Below are 20,008 nucleotides of genomic sequence, written 5' to 3'. Positions count from 1 at the left end.
GTGTTGTGGGAGTGCAGTGAACAATATAATAGTATTGCCCAGGCTTGATGGCTCAGGCCTATTATCCCAACACTGTAATCCGAGGCAGGTGGATCGCCTGAGGTCAGGAGTTCCAGACCAGCCTGGCCAACATGGTGAGACCTCGTCTCTACTAAAAATACAAAAATTAGCCGTGCGTGGTGGCGCGCGCCTGTAATCCCAGCTACTTGGGAGCCTGAGGCTGGAGAATCGCTTGAACCCGGGAGGCGGAGGTTGCAGGGAACCGAGATTGCGCCACTGCACTCCAGCCTGGGTAACAGAGTGAGACTCCATCTCAAAAACAAACACACAAAAGATAAAATAGTATTTGTTGAACTGTTATATACATTATCTAACACAATTTTCATGGCCTACTTTATGACAATAAACTAAGGCTTAGAGCAGGCAAACATTTTGCCTAATGTATCAGGCTTGTGGGAGACTTTTGGGTCAGAGAGGTTAAACCCCAACGATTTATTCTCCAAATGACACCACTGTGCCTCCTCCCCACCACTACTAATACACTTAGGATTCTCTTTCCCTCCCTCACATCCAAACCATCCATATCTCCCTTTGATTCTTTCTCCAAAACAAACCTCAAATTCAGCTGCTGCTCTTGCATCTCCTGGCTACAGAAGACCAGCTGGGAAGTGTTCTCCTTTCTAGAGAGAGATTTTTACATCATGACAGTACCCAGGACCGGCCCAGTGCTATGGCTCACGTCTGTAATCCCAGAACTTTGGGAGGCCGAAGGGAGGAGCGTATCGCTTGAGCCTAGGAGTTCGAGACCAGCCTGGCCAACATGGCAAAAACCCATCTCTACTAAAAATACAAAAATCAGTCAGGTGTGGTGGCATGCACTTGTAATCCCAACTACTCCGGAGGCTGAGGCAGGAGAATCACTTGAACTCCGGAGGTGGAAGCTGCAGTGAGCTGAGATTGTGCCACTGCACCTCAGCCTGGGCAACAGAGCAAGACCCTGTCTAAAAACAAAAAGAAAAAAAAGACAATCTGTGAGTTAAAACCCTTCTATGCTTTCCAAATAGGCTTAGAATAAACCCCAGCTTCCTACCCAGCTCTCAATGCTGCTTCCTCTCTGATGGAAGCCCCCACTACTGAATCCAGCTCCAGGCACATTTGCTGGACACACCCAGCTTGTCCCTCTGTGGCCTGCACACCCTTGCGCTCACCATGTCCTGGCCTGGAAAGCCTCAGGTCTCAGCTCAGGATATCTCCCTGAAAAGGTCTTCTCCTGCCCCACTTTCTAACCCATGGCTCTATAGCTGCTATACTAGACAAAAGCATCTTATTTATTTACTTATTTTTCCTTTTTATACAATTTCTTTTCTTTCTTTGTTTTTTTTAGAGACGGAGTCTCTCTCTGTCACCCAGGCTGGAGTGCAATGGCATAATCTCAGCTCACTGCAACCTCCGCCTACTGGGTTCTAGCAATTCTCCTGCCTCATCCTCCCAAGTAGCTGGGACTGCAAGCGCACACTGCTACACCTAGCTAATATTTTGTATTTTAGCAGAGATGGGGTTTCACCATGTTGCCCAGGTTGGCCTCGAACTCCTGAGCTCAGGCAATCCACCTGCCTCAGCCTCCCAAAGTGCTGGGATTATAGATGGGAGCCACCGCACCTGGCCTTTATGCAGTTTCTTTAGAGACAGCATATTATGTATTGTTTCCTCATGTGTTTCCGTCTCCATCTCCAGTTGTAACCTGAGTGAAGAAAGGAACTTGCTCCTTCTTGTTGCTGGTGTGTCCCAGTGCTTAAGACAAGGAGCTGAAGTCTAGGAAGGGAGAGAGGCTCAGAGCTGAAAATCATTTGCCCTTAGAGCCACTTTGAAAAAACAGTTCCACAGTTTTGTACACACAGAAGCATACACTTAGCATGTGACCCAGCACTCCCACACTTAGGCATTTACCCAAGGGAAATGAAAATCTATATTCACACAAAAGCTTGAATGTGAATGTTTACAGGGATTTCGCTCATAGTAGCCTAAAACTGGCGAACAACCCTAACGTGGGACCCACTTCCGTGGGGCATCCTGACTATACCAGTAATAGAAAGGAACAAACAAGTGATACAAAAGTGGGTATACGGCCGGGCACAGTGGCTCAACACTTTGGGAGGCCAAGGCAGGCAGATTGCTTCAGCTCACCAGCTGAAGACAAGGCAGACCAGCCTGGGCAACATGGCAAAACCCCATCTCTACAAAAAATACAGAAATTAACTGGGTATAGTGGTGCATGCCTGTAGATCCAGCTGCTTGGGAGGCTGAGGTGAGAGGATCGCTTGAGCCTGGAAAGTGGAGGTTGCAGTGAACTGAGATCATGCGACTGTACTCCAGCCTGAGCAATAGAGCCAGATCTTGTCTCAAAAAAAAAAAAAAAGGTAAATATTAAAAGCAATATGCTTAAGTGAAAGAAGTTACTTACACAAATGCTATATATATTTTAGGATTCTTGTCTCAGTGTGTTTTCCGTTTCTTAGAATACCTGAAACCAGGTAATTTACTGACAAAAGGAATGTATTTCTCATAGAGGCTGAGAGGGCTGAGTTTGAGGGTTTGCATCTGGTGAAAACCTTCTTGCTGGTGGGGACCCTGCTAAGTCCTGGAGCCATGCAGGGCATCGCATCACGAGGGGCCTGAGTGTGCTAGCTCAGGTCTCTCTTTCCTTTTATAAAGCCTCCAGTCCCACTCCCATGGTAATCCCTCATGTCCCAATCACCTCTTAAAGGCCCCATCTCTCAATAGTGCCACAGTGGGGATTAAATTTCAGCATGTATTTTGGAAGGACAAATATTCAAACCATAGCAATTCCACATATATGAAATTCTGGAAAAGGCAAAACTATAGGGAGAGAAGACAGATCAGTGGTTGCTGATGCTGGCTGATGGGGCAAGCTGATAAGAGGCCTGAGCAGTTTTATGGAGGGATGGAACTGTCCTAGATCTTGATTGTGGTGGTGATCATACAATACTGTACATTTGTCAGAACCTGTCAAAACAAAGCCTCCAACTGCATGGAGCTTATGTTCCATTGAGGGACGAGAGGAGGAGAGACAGAGAGTAAGTAAAAATTAGGAGCCGGTCATGGTGGCTCATGCTTGTAATCCCAACAATTTGGGAGGCCCAGGTGGGAGGATCACTTGAGACCAGGAGTTTAAAACCAGTAATAGAAAGGAACATAGCTGGGCAACATAGCAAGACCCCATCTCTATTAAAAAAAAATTAGCTGGGTGGGGTGGGGTGTGCCTATAGTCTCAGCTACTCCAGAGGCTGAGACGGGAGGATCGCTTGAACTCAGGAGCTCAAGGCTTCAGTGAGCCACGATCACGCCATTGCATTCCAGCTTGGGCAACAGAATGAGATCCTGTTTCAAAAAACAGGAGCAATAATGGAACTGACGTCTATTTAGAGGTCAGAGCATCCTGTAGTCTCCTCAGGCGCTCTCATGACATGGGTGCTGTAGCTCCCACTCACAGATGAGGCAACTCAACCCCAGAGAGGTGAGCTGACCTGTGGGAGCCCACACAGGCAGGGCGGAGGAGATAGAAATGGAAGCTACGAGGTCCGACTGCAGAACTCGTGCTCCCACTCGCGACAATATACAGGTGGCCCAACGTCCTTTCCGGACACCAAAGTAACCCCCAGAAAGACATGACACCAAACCACAGTTCTCACTTCAGCGGTGATCCTCAACAGTGGCCGAGCAGATGATCAACCGGAACGCCGCAGTGCTTGCCACGCCCGGCGAAGGCCGGCAGGTGGCGCCAGAGGGCCGTCTGGCTGCTGGCTTCGAGCCCATGCCTGCAGTTCCCAGCGCGCTCCGGAAATGACGCGGCCGATTCCAGGGGTCGCGTCTTACCCGCCCCCAGGGGTCTGTGGGATTCCGAGTTGCGCAGAGGCTGAGATTCTAGAGGACTCTCGCCATTTCCACCCCCGGACCTGTTGAAGTAATATCAGAATTTGGCGTGCGGTTTACCCGTGTTTACCGCTTTGCGTCTCCTTTCTGAATCGTCTCCGTTTGAGCATCACGAGACTGACCTATTTTAACACTGGTGGGGGCCGCGAGGTCAGTTACGGGTCCCTCCTTCTTATAAGGGGTAACCGGTTGACTTTGGGCAAACTCCTTTACTTCTCTGAGCAGCATTTCCCCCTTCTGAAAAATGAGGACTTGGATTGTAGTTTCTATGTTTAGCTGTGGCTTGCGAATTCCCGGGGAGTTCTTTAACAATTCAGGTGCTTGGGCGTGGAGTGCGGAGCTCTGGCTTTCTGCAAGCAAGCCAGCTGATTCTAATGCACGGGTGGTCGTGGGAAACTCTGGATCAGATTGTCCCGAGGGTCCCTTCCGGCTTCCTTTCTAGGACGTGGTTTTAAACTTTAAAATGAAAACGTAGAACTAGGAATGTTGCTGCGAGACCCCTTGGACAAACAGATTTTGCACGGAGGACAGAACTTGAGCAATCTCTGTCTTGGCCTTACCACTGACGTCCCTTCTTTCCTGTAGGGACTGGATGGATAGATTCCTGGTGAAAGGGGCTCAAGGGGGCCTTTTGAGGAAGCGGGAGGAGCAAGAGGAACCTGGAGAAGAGCCCCTTGTGTTGGGAGGAGACCAAGAAAGCACAAGGAAGAGGCCCAGGAGAGAGGCCCCGGGGAATGGAGGCCACTCCACAGGCCCCAGCTGGCGGTACATTCGGGCGGAGGGCCTGGACTGCAGTTACACAGTGCTGTTTGGCAAAGCTGAGGCAGATGAGATTTTCCAAGAGTTGGAGAAAGAAGTAGAATATTTTACAGGTAAGCAGAGGGGTGTGTGTATTGAGGGCTTGTTTGGTGCAATTAATGATCATATGTTTGGAGAAATCTGAATTCAGGATCTGTTATTCACTGATGGGTTCACTAATGGATTCAACCAATATTCTTTGAGCACCTCTGGGCTAAGCCCCTTAGGTGCTTAGGACATAAACTTGAAAAAAACTGGATTTGCCTGTCCACTGGGAGCTGATAGATGACTCAGGTGGATCTCCATTTGGCTACTGATAAGCATCTTCTGGAAAAATTTACAAAGCAAAGTGAAAAAACGTGCTGGGTTCTACAGAACTGCTGCAAGTGCAGGCTGACTATTCGTGTTTTTAAAAAGTGTGCAGGTGATTCTCATGGGCAGTCAGGGTTGCGAATCACTGGTCTCAGGAGAGATAGAAAATAACCAGGTAATTTCTCTACGCCAATGGTTCTCAGCATCACCCGGTGGACTTGCTGTTGGCAGGACTTGGATTGCTGGGCCCCACCCCTGTGGCTTAGTTTCTAAGGAGAGTCCAGGTGCTGCTGGTGCCGCTGGCCTGGGGAGCAGATGTTGAGAACCACGGCTGTACCTTGTAATGAGGACACAGGGACCTGGCAGAGAGGCATAGAAAAGCCCACAGGAGGCAGGGCATAGTGGCTCACATCTGCAATCCCAGCACTTTGGGAGGCTGAGCAGGTGAATCATTCGAGGTCAGGAGTTCCAGACCAGCCTGGCCAACATGGTGAAACCCCTAAAATACAATTCTACTAAAAAAAAAAAAATTAGCTAAGCATGGTGGCACACACCTGTAATCCCAGCTACTCTGGAGGCTGAGGCAGGAGGATCACTTGAAGCCAGGGGTTTAAGTCCAGCCTGGGCAACATAGCAAGACCCCTCGTCGCTTTATTCTTTTATGCCTTGAGACAGGGTCTCTATCGCCCAGGCTGGAGGGCAGGGGCACAGCCCTGGCTCACTGCAGCCTTGACCGCCTCAGCATCCTAAGTAGCTGGGACCACAGGCCTATACCACCAAGCCTAGATAATTTTTAACTTATTTGTAGGCCTCACTGTGTTACTCAGGCTGTTAACTGAATTCCTGGTCTTGAGTGGTCCTCCTGCCTTTGCCTCTCAAAGTGCTGGGACTACATGCATGAGCCAGCATGGCTGGCTCACCATCTCTTTAAAAAAAGAAATGCCCATAAGAGACCCCAGCTATGTGAGCCCCATCTTTAATGGGACCATACCCCCTTAGTCCCCAGAGCTGGCAAAATCATCCTAGCCTATAAACTGACTTTATTGTCTCCAATTTCAGACTCTTTATTCTGCTCTTAGTGTAGTTAAGGTAGTTAAGTTACAGTGTTCACTAAAACAATAGCCGAGGACCATGTTTCCCTACTGATAGGATAAGACTCACTGTTCTTACATGAGTGTTTGGGGCAATTGGCTGGGCGCAGTGGTGCACACCTGTAATCCCAGCACTTTGGGAGACCGAGGTGGGTGGACCACTTGAGCCCAGGAGTTCAAGACCAGCCTAGGCAACATGGTAAAACCCTGTGTCCACAAAAAAAGTTAGCTAGGCATGGTGGCATGCCCCTGTGGTCCCAGCTATTCAGGAGGCTGAGGCGGGAAGACTGCTGGAGCCCGGGAGGTGGAGGTTGCAGTGAGCTGAGATTGTGCCACCACACTCGAGCCTGGGTGACACAGGGAGACCCTGTCTCAAAACAAAAGAAAATTTGGGGCAAGCCAAAATGATGATTAAGGAGGGGTTTAAATTACATGGAAAGGCGCGGTGCAGTGGCTCACGCCTATAATCCCAAGCACTTTCAGAGGCTGAGGCAGGTGGATCATGAGGTCAGGAGTTTGAGACCAGCCTGACCAACCTGGTGAAACCCCGTCTCTACTAAAAACACAAAAATTAGCCAGGCATGGTGGTGGTGCGCACCTGTAATCCCAGCTACTCAGGAGGCTGAGGCAGGAGAATCACTTGAACCCAGGAGGCGGAGGTTGCAGTGAGCCAAGATTGCACCATTGCACTTCAGCCTGGTGACAAAGCGAGACTGTCTCAAAAAAAAAAGAAAATGCATGGAATGACAAAGAAATGTTATTGCTGTCTTAGTGCAATACCCAGGGATCATGTGTGTGGGACACTGGATTGCTGGAGGGGGTGTCGGGAGGAAAGGAACTGCCATGTTTCCTCTGCCCAGGGGTGCTGACCAGGATCCAGGTGTTCGGGAAGTGGCACAATGTGCCCAGGAAGCAGGCAACGTACGGCGATGCTGGGCTGACCTACACATTCTCAGGCCTCACGCTGTCTCCAAAGCCGTGGATCCCAGTTCTAGAGCGCATCCGGGATCGTGTCTCTGTGGTGACTGGACAGACCTTCAACTTTGTGCTTGTCAACAGGTGACGACACCCTGTCTGTTTAGTGGACTCAATGTTTCAAGGCTTCTGTCTCCTCCAAAAGGAAGTGTTTAGGCTTCTACCTATTTGGTTCATTGGTACACATCATTCTTAGTGCACCTGGGCTCTAGGACTGGAACAGCGCCAGCATCGGTCTTCCTGGAGTAGGAAGTGATTAACTCCTGAACATACAGTCAAACGAGACACTTTCTTCTTCTCTTTTTTTCTTTTCTTTTCTTTTTTTTTGAGACAGGGTTTTTCTGTGTTGCCCAGGCTTGGTCTCAAACTCCTGGGCTCATGTATCCTCCCACCTTGGCCTCCCAAAGTGCTGGGATTAAAGGCGTGAGCCACCATGCCTGACCCTAGACAGTTTCAGACAGCGATAACCATCTTACAAAACATTTAACAGGCCAGTTTCACTGAGAATGGCTGAGAGGTTTGTGTTTAGGGCAAGGTTTCTCAGTGGCAGCACTGTGGACATCTGGGGCCCAGTCATTCTTTGTTGTTGGGGCTGACCTGTGCCTTGCAGGATGTTGAGCACATCCCTGGCCTCCATCCACTAAATGCCAGTAGCATTCCCCACCCCAAATACCTGTGCTCTGGGACAGAATCACCCAAGTGGAGAACCCTGGGTGGGTTTAAGGGAAGGTCACTTTAGATGGAGTGGTTAGAGGAGGGCTGAGGCAGTGCGTTTGAGCTGGAAACTAAATGGAGAGTACCAGACACAGACATCTGGAGGAAGAGCAGAGGGATTCTGGAGTGTCTGTGAAGCAGAAATCCCGCTGGGATGGCCGGAAAGCAGTGAATGAGGGAAAAAAGGAGATGGCATGAGCTCAGAGGTGGGCACGGGCCAGACCGTGCAAGGAATGTGGCCTTTAAATGCAGGGCGAAATCATGTGATAAAGGCTTACATAGATCAGCCGGGAGGCTACAGTAAGATGTGATTTTGGCTTTGGGTGTTTTCAGGGTTTAAAAAAAATTTTTTAATTATTTATTTATTTTGTACTTTAGGTTCTGGGGTACGTGTGCAGATTATGCAGGATTGTTGCATAGGTACATACATGGCAAGGTGGTTTGCTGCCTCCATCCCCCATCACCTATATCTGGCGTTTCTCCCCGTGTTATCCCTCCCTACCCTCCCCACCTCCCCGCTGTCCCTCCCTTAGCCACCCTCCAACAGACCCCAGTGTGTGATGTTCCCCTCCCTGTGCTCATGTGTTCTCATTGTTCAACACCTGCCCATGAGCGAGAACATGGTATTTGGTTTTCTGTTCTTGTGTCAGTTTGCTGAGAGGGTGTTTTCAGTTTTAAAGCACATGAACTGGTCAGGCATGGTGGCTCATGCCTGTAATCCCAACACTTTGGGAGGCCAAGGACAGTGAATCGCTTGAGCCTGTGTTGGAGACCAGCCTGGGTAACATGGCAAAATCCTGTTTCTAGAAAAGAAAAAAATTAGCTAGGTGGGGTGGTACGTACCTTTAGCCCCAACTACTTCGGAGGCTGAGGTGGGAGGATCACTTGAGCTCAGGAGGTCAAGGCTGCAGTCAGCTATGAGTGTGCCACTGCCCTTCAGCCTGGGTGACAGAGCGAGACCTTGTCTCATAAATAAATAATAAATAAGTCACATGAACAAATAGGTCAGCAAACCCCATCAGGGTTGGCTCATCTGAGAGCCCGCTGTGGACCTCAGGCCCTCGCAGAAACACGACACAGACAGCTGTGCACAGAGCAGTTTCACACTGTGAGCAAAAGAGGGCTGGCAGTGCAGGCGCTTCAGGAGATGGTGGTTTTCATGCACTGGGCTTCTTTTCTCGTTGCAGGTATAAAGATGGCTGTGACCACATCGGGGAACACCGAGACGATGAAAGAGAACTGGCCCCTGGGAGCCCCATCGCCTCTGTCTCCTTCGGTGCCTGCAGAGACTTCGTCTTCCGGCATAAGGATTCCCGTGGGAAAAGCCCCTCGAGGTGGGTGGCGGTGGTCAGGCTGCCGCTGGCCCACGGGAGCTTACTCATGATGAACCACCCAACCAACACGCACTGGTACCACAGTCTTCCCGTGAGAAAGAAGGTTCTGGCTCCACGGGTCAATCTGACGTTTCGTAAAATTTTGCTTACTAAAAAATAAAAACGTTTTTAACAGTTCTCTTTTCTCTTCTCTCTCTCTTGACTCCAAGAGGGAGCTGGCATTTCCTTTACCAACAGGGAACAGAAAGGTTTAAAGCATTTATGTTAACTGCAGAATTCAGAAAGATGATGTTTGTAGCAGATCAGTGCATTACAAAAGAAAACCACATGATTCTTTTCCTAACAAAATGATTATTTTATTGCTATAATACACAGCAGATACAAAAGTACCTTTAGCAAATACATATGTCAGCAGTTATGGCAAAAACTACTAGTTTAACTTAGGTTTTCCCCAAAAGAACTACTTACTTTGAAAATAACTTAAAACTAGAAATCTTTAGATTATTGGGCTGCTACTTAATGCCTAATAATTTACAAAAGAAGTCAAGTTAAAAGACTTTGCACAGATGTTCACATTTACAGCCTTGGCTGAAACCCTGGCCTCTGAGCAAAGAAAGATCTGCTTACAACTGTATGTTCCAAGGCTCAGCTCCTTTTCTCCATCTTTTCTTTAATGGTAGATTTCAAAGAGTTAGCAGTGGCAGAACAGCAATCACTTAAAGCTACAGCTTTGCAGTATACTTTAAGGTCACATGATTGGGCATTTGTTCCACCAGACTTGGGTAAAACAGGTGCGTTCATTTCAATATCAAAGCCAAGGTCTGCGATGGGCAAGTGCAGAACGGACACATAGTTCAAGCTGCCCCTTCCACCTTGACGCCCAGGGCCTGGAGAGCCTACATAGTCTATTCTGTTGAGAGCAAGAGTTCCTGAGTCCTCAGGGTGTCGTCTGGACCCAGCAGACAAGTGATCACCAGGGCTTCCTGCACCATGAGCTGCTGCCAAGGCACTGTTTGGTGCGTCTGCCAGCTCGCCCCCAGCCGAGGAAGCACAGGTCTTAGCCTTATCTCAGGGGACCTTTTGGATATGTCTGATTCCAAATCTGAACTCTGATGAGTCGGTTTGAATTTGGCACCCATTTTCTTTTTTAATTAAAAATCTAGCTTAAAACATAGGTACTATTGTGTTATCAAAATTCCTTTGGCCCTGGGCTGCATTCAGAGACTTACCTGAAAAGGGAAGAAAGTGCTCAATACATACTCTTTGTATTAGGCTACTGGAAATGAATAAATTTAGAATATGGACGTGACAATACTAGATGTCAGCTGGAGTTACATGTTGAAAAGCTGGAAAGGAATAAATTTGGAATATGGACATGACAATACTAGATGTCAGCTGGAGTTATGTGTTGAAAAGTCAAAAGCTGCTTTCTTCTGTGGAAAGGGCTGGTCGTCAACTCTAACCCTTCACTTCACAAATGAAGAAACTGAGGTCCATGGAGACTGCAGCCCCATGGTCAGCCCTTCCTTCCTAAGCCAGCTGTCAACTCGGGGCAGGGATTGTCTTTTTATACAGCCCCAAGCTCCTACCCGTAAACCTTAAGAGCTCTGCATGGCAATAAATAAACAGATGAAAGTAACCATCCACAGTGGATCCTTGTGTTAGAAAGAGTTTTCCACAGCAGAGGAATCAGGTGTTCCAAAGATACTGCTCAGTTCTGGCTATTCAGTTTTATAATACACTATAAAAAAATCTCAGTCCAACATACAAAAGATAAAAGCAACAAGTAAGCTTTTCACTTATAACTGGCAAAGTAGTGAAAGAGTTTCCCCAGGGGGCAGATTTGGCAGATGAACCTTGACTCCATAGAAAGAATGGAAAGGTTAGAAAAGGCATAGAAAAAGGAAGGTGTTCTCTAGGCAACTTTGACCTGTTCTCTTGCTGTCCTTTGAGTGACCTGGAAGGAATATTTCAGAATGGACGTGTTACAAAAGCAATCGAAAGTGAAAGGCACTTTTTCTTCTAAATTTTTGCCTTTAATAATTTCACTAATTCTTGTCAATTTTGAATGGGCCTGATTATTAAAAATAAAAGATCTATGTGGAAATGTGGGAGGATTAGACAAAGGTACCTCCCCTCTGAGAACAACTGACATTACAATATGAAAAGAGCAGCTTCAAGAATCTGAATTTTTTAAATTACCTGTATCAGATGAGTAAAGACACTCTAGACATAACGAATGCTTTCTTAACCGTGTACACACATGAACAGAGTTGTTCAGGGAGCCTGATTTGGTATGAATTGGGGCTGGCTCCCAGGTGGAGCCTGCTCTTAGAACACACCAGAAGGCTGGAAGGCTCTAGTGGGGCTGCTTGCACACTCAGTAAGTTTTACTTTTCCAGGACAGTGAGACAGAGCCATCGGCTCTAGCCTCACAGGAGAGCAGTCATTCTTCAGACTTGTACTCCTGGCTCTGGTGCTGCATCCTGGAAAGGACGCGCTCATAGAACAGCAGGTAGGCGCTGGAGGACAGGACCTCCTGCAGGCTGGCCTTTCGGACAGTGTCATCGGAGACCCACAGCCACTGGTTGCTGGTTGAGAGAGGGTTCCTGGCTGAAGGTGGGGACCGTCGGTAAGTGACAAAGTGTCCAGAGTGCATGTCTCCATGGTGGACGACAACTGCCATCAGCCGGAAGAGGTATGTGGAGGAGCTGAACGACAGGAACACATGTCAGGGGTTTACAATTTTAACAAAAAAGACTTTATAGGCAAAAACAAAAGAATCCTAACGTTAAAAAGGACATCAATACAATGGTAAGTCCATACCACCTAATGCTACGCAACTATTAAAATACAGATCCGTATTTACTGGCATGGCAGTATGTCCATTCAATGAGTATATATATATATATTGTATATGTGGATGTCTGTATGAAATGAGTGTGTTTATACTGTATGTATGTGTGTTCACATCCCACATATGACTTTATATAGTGCATGACCCTACCTGTTTAATTGGCTATCTCTAGGTGGTATCCCAAGAAATTTTAAATTTTCTTTATATTTTATACATACACACATATATACACACATACATATGCATATGTAAATTTTATGTACTTCAAAAATTCTTAGTTTAAAAGTGATTTCCATTTTGGACAAAAATAAATAGGAATGTGTAATCGTGAAACTTAACCTTAAAATGAAAAATAAACCTCTACATTTTCCTAAATTCGTTTCTGTGAAAAGCTAATTTTAGAAGCTAAGAGCAGTGGTAGCTCTAAGATGGGGCTTGTAAAGGGCAGCTCACCTGTAGTCGGGAACAATGGGGAGAGGGAAGGGCATCGGCGCTGACAGCGTTGGCAATAAAGATGGGGAGCAAGTGCCATTCATAAAAATCTGTGTTTTGGGGGCCCCTGGCTGATTCAGAACTGCAAGAGAAAAAGGTCTGCGTCAATAAAAATTAGCAGTGGCTCTGTAAACAAAGCCTGGTTTTGACTACCTTGAAAGTTAATTCCCCATAACACTATAAAGAAAAAAATGTATTTCATTTGGTATTATAGAGATTCATAAAATAATCTACCCTTTATCCTTAATCCCAAATAGGGATAATCTGTCTCGGTCCCAAATAGGAAAAACGTATCTAGCTCCAGGTTTATGGCTAGCCTGGGATCTTTGAGCTCCCTAGCCCTGTTTGCTAATGGCATGTATCAAAGTTAATCAGTAGCTAATTTACTGGCTTTCAACAAGGTTTCTCAACAGTGGCACAATGACGGTTTTGGCTGGATTACTCTTTGTCCTGTGTGCAGGATGTTGAACGGCATCTCTGGCCTCTACCCACTAGACACCAGTAGCATCCCTCCCCCAGTGTAGTGACAACCAAAAATGTTACCAGACATTGCCCAATGTCCCCTGAGAGGCAAAACCCCTCCAAGTTGATCTAAGCATCCTATTTTAATTCTGTCAGCTTCTAATGAACACCAACACATAACAGCATTAATACATGTTTATGGGTATAGATAAATGAGGCCATATTTACATGTCTTTTCCTTTCAAGTGTCACTTTTGGAGGCCTTTATGTACCAAGTAGTTTACTGATAACTTTTTTTTTTTTGAGACAGGATCTTGCTCCATTGCCCAAGCTGGAACACAGTGGCATGATCACAACTCACTGCAGCCTCAAACTTCTGGGTTCAAGCAATCTTCCCACCTCAGTCTCCCAAAGTGCTGGGATTACAGCTGTGAGCCACCACGACTGGCCCTACTGCTGGCATCTTTAACCACAGCCAGCATGCTCTCAACATTAGTAAACCTGCACCCCAGCCCAGGAGAGGGGGAAGCTGGGGTGAAGAGGTCTTTTGAGGTCTTTGATTTAAAACCAGGGCTTAGGACTGAGCCTGAGTCTGCTCCCTACCTCATCTCTTTCTGATGTTAATCTAGTGACTTGACGAGAAAGAGGAAAACACGAGAAAGAGGTCTCCCTGACATGATGAGGTGTCAGGCCATGCACAAAAAGAACAAAAGCAGTAAGGAACTGGATAATAGGAAAGTACGAGGTCAGGATGAGACGATCCTGACCCAACTGGGGGCATTAGGCAGGTGCTGAGTTCAGGCTGTGAGCCCTTAAAGTGAGTGGGTTTTCCTCATCTCTAACTCTAAAGAACTCAATGTGTCACATGAGACACCTTTAGAAGACGGCCCAACACTCCATTCTAGGGCCAGTTCTCCCGTGTGGAGTTTGCCCTTGGACCAATCATCCAACGCCGTGGAGCCTCCACATTGTTGTCAGTAAGATCAAGGGTGATAAGAGCTACCTGGCTTAACTGATACCTCAGCTGAGGGCAGTCACGGAATCAGATACAGAATTCATTAAAGTAGCCATTTCAACCCACAGAAGAGACTCAGTGATCTTTAGCCAGAACCTGTCCTCCCCACATTTCCTGTACTGACAGGAAATGACACAACTACAAAAGGAAAAAGAAAAAGATTCACTGGAATGATGTGAGCCAATGATTATATCATTTAGTGGAAAGATCGGAAGGCAAGGCTGCAATTTTAAGCGTTTCTCTCTGTACTTTTTCATTTGGAATATGGTTTCAAAAATGATACATCACACTACTACATAATTTTAACCTCTTCTAAGAAACCTTCCTTCTTCCACCCTCAATCCTGCTGTTCTCAAGAATTTAAACAACCATTGTACAAGCCTTGTGCTCATGACATAAGGGACCCAGAAGGTGTTGATGCCAAACTGCTTTTCTCTGTGCTGAAAATTCCTGCTGCATCAGCTGCTCATGCACACACCTGGTGTGGGTGCTGCCGGCCCGTCCTGCAGCTCCAGTGTAGGCCCTGGGTTCTTGTTCAGTTTAGGGTTGTATTCACTGGGTTCCGGGGTAGGCCCTGGTTTCTTGTTTAGTTTAGGGTTGTGTTGACTGGGTTTATGTCCAAGGAGGTGGTACTTGTAAATGTCCATCATCAGGAACTCATTGAACTGCACGTGCTCATGCCTCTTCAGAGGCGTGCCGTGGCTGGACCAGCTCAGCCGCTGTAGGTGGATGCACAGACACTGAGGGAGCTGCGGGTGGAAGAGAAACCAGGAGAACCGAGTCGTTTCAGGGCAGGACATGGGGAGTCCTCAAAACAAAGCCAACAGGGTGTGGTGTGGGCTCACCTTCCCTAGTTTTAACTGTTTAACAAAAGTAGTCCTCTGGTGTTCTACCTTTTCCCCGTTCAATGTTCCCTTGGCTTCAATCTGAAATAAAAGAAACATGCTTTGCAGAAATGCCTAAAATAGCACAGCTATGGAGAGCTGCAGACCACGGTGGCGTTATAATGGCACACAATTGGCACTTGACTGCTGCCTGCTGAAATGAACTCAGCTGCCCAGTGATTAGGGTCATTAAATAACAGAAACATTGGAGGGAAGAGAACATGAAGAGTGAACACTGAAGCTCTGACACTTGCATGCCATCTATTCTGGTCTCTGTTTTCATAAATTCTGTTCCATACAGCTCCTCTTGAGTCAGAGGGGAAACTCAGCTACTGGGGGGAGTCAGGCAGGGGCACAGGTGAAAAGGAAGGTGTAAAACAAATGGGATTGGAGGCAGCTGCAGCAAATTGGAAAGGGTGTGTCTCATCTCAGGGTGACAGTTAAGTTTATTCTTTTTTTTTTTTTGAAATGGAGTCTCACTCTGCTGCCCAGGTTGGAGTGCAATGGCATGATCCTGGCTCAGTGCAGCCCCCACCTCCTGGGTTCAAGAGATTCTTCTGCCTCAGCCCCTCGAGTAGTGGGGATTACAGGTGCATGCCACCATGCCTGGCTAAAGTTTATTCTTTAAACACTGTGCATGAAACAAAACTCATCTGGGAAAGAGATTTGGTCCATGGGCTACCAAAGTCCAAACCAAGTTAGGGAGAAATAGAAGTGGCTGAAAAGACCCACTGGGTATAGTCAGAAGAGCTCAGGGTCACTGGTATGACAGCGCTACATCAGCAGACACAGGCCAGCTGGGGGATGACATTTGGGGTTAAATGCATACCTTTGTACAGTTGTCACACACAACATCCCGCACTGATTCTGATGAGATGAAGTGGTGAAGGCAGTGGTCCAGGGTCAATGGGTGACCCTACAGCATGAGAGGAAGAAAATTACTATAATTCAAAGGACAGCTATACTGAAACTATTAACAGATGGCAGTGAGAAGACCAGAGCTTTATTTTGATGTAAGCAGGCAATGAAGTTTTATAGTCACAACTGGATGTCTCCTGGACAAATGTGAGGCTCAAAGCATCCTGGACTGCTACTACTAACAGAGTCTAGAGCATGAGGATGTAACTGGACAAACTTGTGGACTTCCATGCTGTTTTAGGCATCTCTGAATTTGAGGTTAGTGTGTGTGTGTATTAAAAAAGCCAAAATGTCTGGAGCAAAATAAAAACCATTCATCTTCCTCTCTCCCATAATCATGCCACATATTAAAGTTAAGATGGGTTCAACCAACCATGTATCTGAATAACACATAGTGCCTGAGCCACAGAAAGTGCCTCAAAGCCCTTTCAAGTTGAAATGTCTTTGAAACAGACTCCAAATAGACCATAAATCAGTACCTACCCATGTGGCAGCTGGAATACTTAGTGAAAGGCTATCGAAGGTATCAAATCGAACAGGACTCTGAAACAAATATTGCAGAAAATCCATAAAAGATTTAGGTTTAATTCAAAGTTTTAAAGATGGAAGATATGACTATGAAACAGTTTAATATTCAGATGGCCAACGTTAACATGGTAAAATGGAATTCTATTATATTAGAATCAAATTCTATTAAAAACAACCTCGTAAACATAAGAGGTACAATAATACTAAAGAATTACGTGGAACAACTGAAAGATTAAATATCTGACCCAGCAATAATTTTGGGATTTTATTTTAAGGAAATAACCCTGGGCATAACTACAAGGATATTAATCAACATTATTTATAATAGCAAAAATCTGAATACAGTCAGCATCACTTAACAATGGGGATACATTCTGAGAAATGCATCCTTGGGCAATTTCGTCATTGTGTCATTGTGTTAATGACACATTTCATCAACTGTCATTCATCATTTTGTCATCACAGAACGCAGTTACGAACACCTAGATGTTGCATCCTACTACACACCTAGGCTATATGGTTTAGCTACTGCTCCTAGGCCACAAACCTTACAACATGATACCGTACTGAATGCTGTAAGCAACTGTAAGGGCAGTATCTGTGTATCAAAACATAGAAAAGGTACCGTAAAAATAAAGTATTATAATCTTATGAGACCACCATCATATATGTGGTTTGTCATTGACCAAAACATCACTATGCAGCAAGTGACTGCAGGTGAAACTTCTAGTGAATGATTTAATAAATTAGAGCATGTCCACAGAATGAAACACCATGTTAAACAAAATGCAGAACATATGACCATGTGGAAAGATGTTCATGTTACATGATTCATTGCAAAAAAGCAGATGATGGAGTAGGGGGAGAGAGCTCCTGCTTTTGGTGATGGCAGAGGTGCTGATGGCAGAGGTGCTTGGGTAGATTAACATTCCTTGAGATAACAATTGTAAAGTCTGGACCAAGACTATGTGAATGAATGGAGAGCTACCAAAAGCAGGCAGAAATGGAAAAGAAGTCAACTCTTGGAAAAACGAAACTCCATGGATGAGATATGTGTGTTTGTAGCTTTTTTCCCAGTTGATGTGGTACTGGGTGGCAAAAAAGCAGCATCCTACAGAACTGAATGGTCAGAAGACAGAGTTCAAGAATCAGGGCTGGTGCAGAGACCAAGGGAAATCCCAGGAAGAAAGGAGACATAGAGGGGATGAACCCCACAGTTTATACCTAAACTCTATTCAGTTCCAGGGCTGATCCCTGAACCACACATGCACAGGTGGAAACTCCAGGGAGCCTGGCAAAAAGTAGCAGCTGGAAGCTAAAAAAACTGAGCAGAGGTTTTGCTGCCCCATGTAGGGAGACAGAGTTGAGTTTGAGCCCAGCTGGGTTAACTGCAGGCCAGAAGAAAAGTAATTTTTCTTCAGAGAAATGAACAGAATCCCTACTCTCTCTGTCTCTACTATGATGTTAAGAACACAATAAAAAATTACTAAAGACAAAATACAAAGAAGTCGGCACACAAGGACCTCACAGATGTATCATAAATATGCTCAAAGATGTAAAGGAAAATATACAGTGACAATGAATGAACAAATTGACAATCTCAGAACAACAATGGAAACTATTAAAAAAAGGAAATGGAAATTCTATAACTAAAAACAATAATGACTACAATGTAAAATTTGCATAGGCAGAGATTGGAGATGAAAAAAGAATCAGGCCAGGCATGGTGGCTCACATTTATAATCCCAACACTTTGGGAGGCTGAAGTGGGAGGAGTGCTTGAGCCCAGGAGTTCAGGACCAACTTGAGCAACACAGCGAGACACTGTTTCCACAAAAATTTTTTTAAAAATCAGCTGGGTGTGGTGACACACTCTTGTAGTCCCAGCTGCTCAGGGGGCTAAGGTGGGAAGATGACTTGAGCTTGGGAGGTTGAGGCTGCAGTGAGCTGATTGCACTCCAGCTTGGGTGACAGAGCTAAGACCCTATCTCAAAAAAAAAAAGAAAAAAATCAGTATCAGTGAACAGTGAACATGAAGATAAGTCAATAGAAATGATCTAAAGAACACACAGAAAAAGACTGAAGAAAATTGAACAAGACCTCAGTGACCCATGCAGCCACATTAAGTAAACTAGCAAGTGAAAAATGGTCATTAAATCTTTGTTAAAAAATAATGGCCAAGAATTTTCAAAGTTGGTTAAAAAAAATAGTACAGATTTAAGAAACTCAGCAAACCCCAAACAAGATAAATACAAAGAAAACCACATCTATGCACAGCATGAATAAAAATAAAGAGAAAATCTTGTAAGCAGTGTTAGCAGAAGAAAAAGAAATGAGACTTCACATAAAAAAGAATGATATAAATAACACTGACTGAAAAAACGGAGGCCAGAAGACAATAGAACAATGTCCTTAAAGTGATGAATTTAAAATAAACCAAAGAAAAACAATGGCACCACTGTCAACCCAAAGTTCTATATTCAGCAGTACTATCCTTAAAATGAAGGCAGAACAAAAATTTTCATGTAAATGAAATCTAAGTTTATCTGTCACCAGTCCACATATAGGAAATGTTTTAAAAGGATGTTTTTAGGCTGAAAGGGAAAAAAACATAAAATGAATTTTGATCTACAAGAAAGACTGAGAACGAAAGTGATAAATATAGTTTTTTCTATTAATTTCTTTAATAGAAGGTAACTTGCACACTCTTGTTGGGAATGTAAATTGGTGCAACTATTTTTTTGTTGTTGTTTGAGACAGCGTCTCACTCTGTTGCCCAGGCTGGAGTCCAGTGGCTTGATCTCAGCTCACCACAACCTCTGCCTCCCAGGTTCAAGCCATTCTCCTGCTCAGCCTCCCGAGTAGCTGGGATTACAGGTGTGTGCCACCATGACCGGCTAATTTTTGTATTTTGAGTAGAGATGGGGTTTCACCATGTTGGCCAGGCTGGTCTTGAACTCCTGACCTTGTGATCCACCCACCTCAGCCTCCCAAAGTGCTGGGATTACAGGCATGAGCCACTGCACACAGCTGGTGCAACTACTATGGGAAATGGTATGGAGGTCCTTCAAAAAGTTAAGAACAGAACTATATGAACTAGCAATACCACTTCCGACTATATAGTCAAAGAAAATGAAATAAACACACATAACTGTTTAAAGCAAAAACCATGACACAGTATTGTGGGGTTTATAATATACGTACAATAGCACAAAGGCTAGGGTAACAGAACTATACTTTTGTAATATTCCAATATTTTACATGAAGTATAACATTAACTCTAAATAGAATGTGATAAGGTAAAATTGCATAAGGTAATCACACACACACAAACACTTAAGAGTAAAGCTAAAAGGCCAACAAACGTATTAAAACGGAATACTAAAAAGCATTTAATTAACCTGAAAGAAGCCAGTGAAGGAGGAATACAGGAACAAGAAAATATGTAAGACAAACAGAAAACAAATGGTAAAATGGCAGACCTAAATCTAACTATATCAATACTTAAATTAAATGTAAATGGACTAAACATTCCAACTGAAAGATTGTCAAGCTGGATAAAAAGCAAGACCCATTATCTGCTGTCTACAAAGCCACACTTTACATACAAAGGCCAAAAATAACAGAAAGAAATTACCAAATAAACATTAGCTAGATTAAAAATGAATCATTTAAAT

The 20,008-nt window shown here is 45.1% G+C and overlaps 2 protein-coding genes across 7 annotated transcripts in view; one reads left to right on the top strand and one right to left on the bottom strand.

Annotated features, from left to right (window-relative positions):
• Positions 1–3,872: 3,872 nt before the first annotated feature.
• On the top strand, positions 3,873–9,352 carry ALKBH2 (alkB homolog 2, alpha-ketoglutarate dependent dioxygenase). 2 transcript variants are annotated; one of them, XM_002752977.6, is made up of 4 exons: positions 3,873–4,101; positions 4,537–4,823; positions 7,013–7,211; positions 9,029–9,352. In XM_002752977.6, the coding sequence occupies exons 2-4, from the start codon at positions 4,544–4,546 to the stop codon at positions 9,333–9,335; spliced, it is 786 nt and encodes a 261-aa protein (XP_002753023.1). In that variant the 5' UTR covers positions 3,873–4,101; positions 4,537–4,543; the 3' UTR covers positions 9,336–9,352. The 2 variants fall into 2 exon arrangements, with proteins under 2 accessions (XP_002753023.1, XP_009002815.1); XM_009004567.6 differs by lacking the exon at positions 7,013–7,211.
• Positions 9,353–9,509: 157 nt separating this feature from the next.
• Positions 9,510–20,008, bottom strand: part of USP30 (ubiquitin specific peptidase 30) — an 88,251-nt gene continuing 77,752 nt past the window's right edge. For all 5 annotated transcript variants that reach the window (XM_035257504.3, XM_078337206.1, XM_078337207.1 and 2 more), the window contains 6 exons: positions 16,287–16,346; positions 15,715–15,801; positions 14,847–14,927; positions 14,480–14,750; positions 12,486–12,606; positions 9,510–11,886 (listed from right to left, as the gene is read on the bottom strand). In XM_035257504.3, coding sequence (XP_035113395.1) covers positions 11,622–11,886; positions 12,486–12,606; positions 14,480–14,750; positions 14,847–14,927; positions 15,715–15,801; positions 16,287–16,346 — 885 coding nt within the window. In that variant the 3' untranslated portion in view covers positions 9,510–11,621. The remainder of the gene's footprint in view (positions 11,887–12,485; positions 12,607–14,479; positions 14,751–14,846; positions 14,928–15,714; positions 15,802–16,286; positions 16,347–20,008) is intronic.

This window comes from Callithrix jacchus, chromosome 9, assembly GCF_049354715.1.
Source record: "Callithrix jacchus isolate 240 chromosome 9, calJac240_pri, whole genome shotgun sequence".
NCBI classification, from domain to species: domain Eukaryota; kingdom Metazoa; phylum Chordata; class Mammalia; order Primates; family Cebidae; genus Callithrix; species Callithrix jacchus.
The sequence above is the reverse complement of the archived record's forward strand: the minus strand, read 5'-3'. Positions and strand labels throughout refer to the sequence as shown.

Coding starts and splice junctions, on each gene's coding strand:
- ALKBH2 (XM_002752977.6), top strand. CDS start 4,544: ATGGATAGATTCCTGGTGAAAGGGGCTCAAGGGGGCCTTTTGAGGAAG. Junction 4,824..7,012: donor AGAAGTAGAATATTTTACAG/GTAAGCAGAGGG, acceptor TCCTCTGCCCAG/GGGTGCTGACCAGGATCCAG. Junction 7,212..9,028: donor AACTTTGTGCTTGTCAACAG/GTGACGACACCC, acceptor TTCTCGTTGCAG/GTATAAAGATGGCTGTGACC.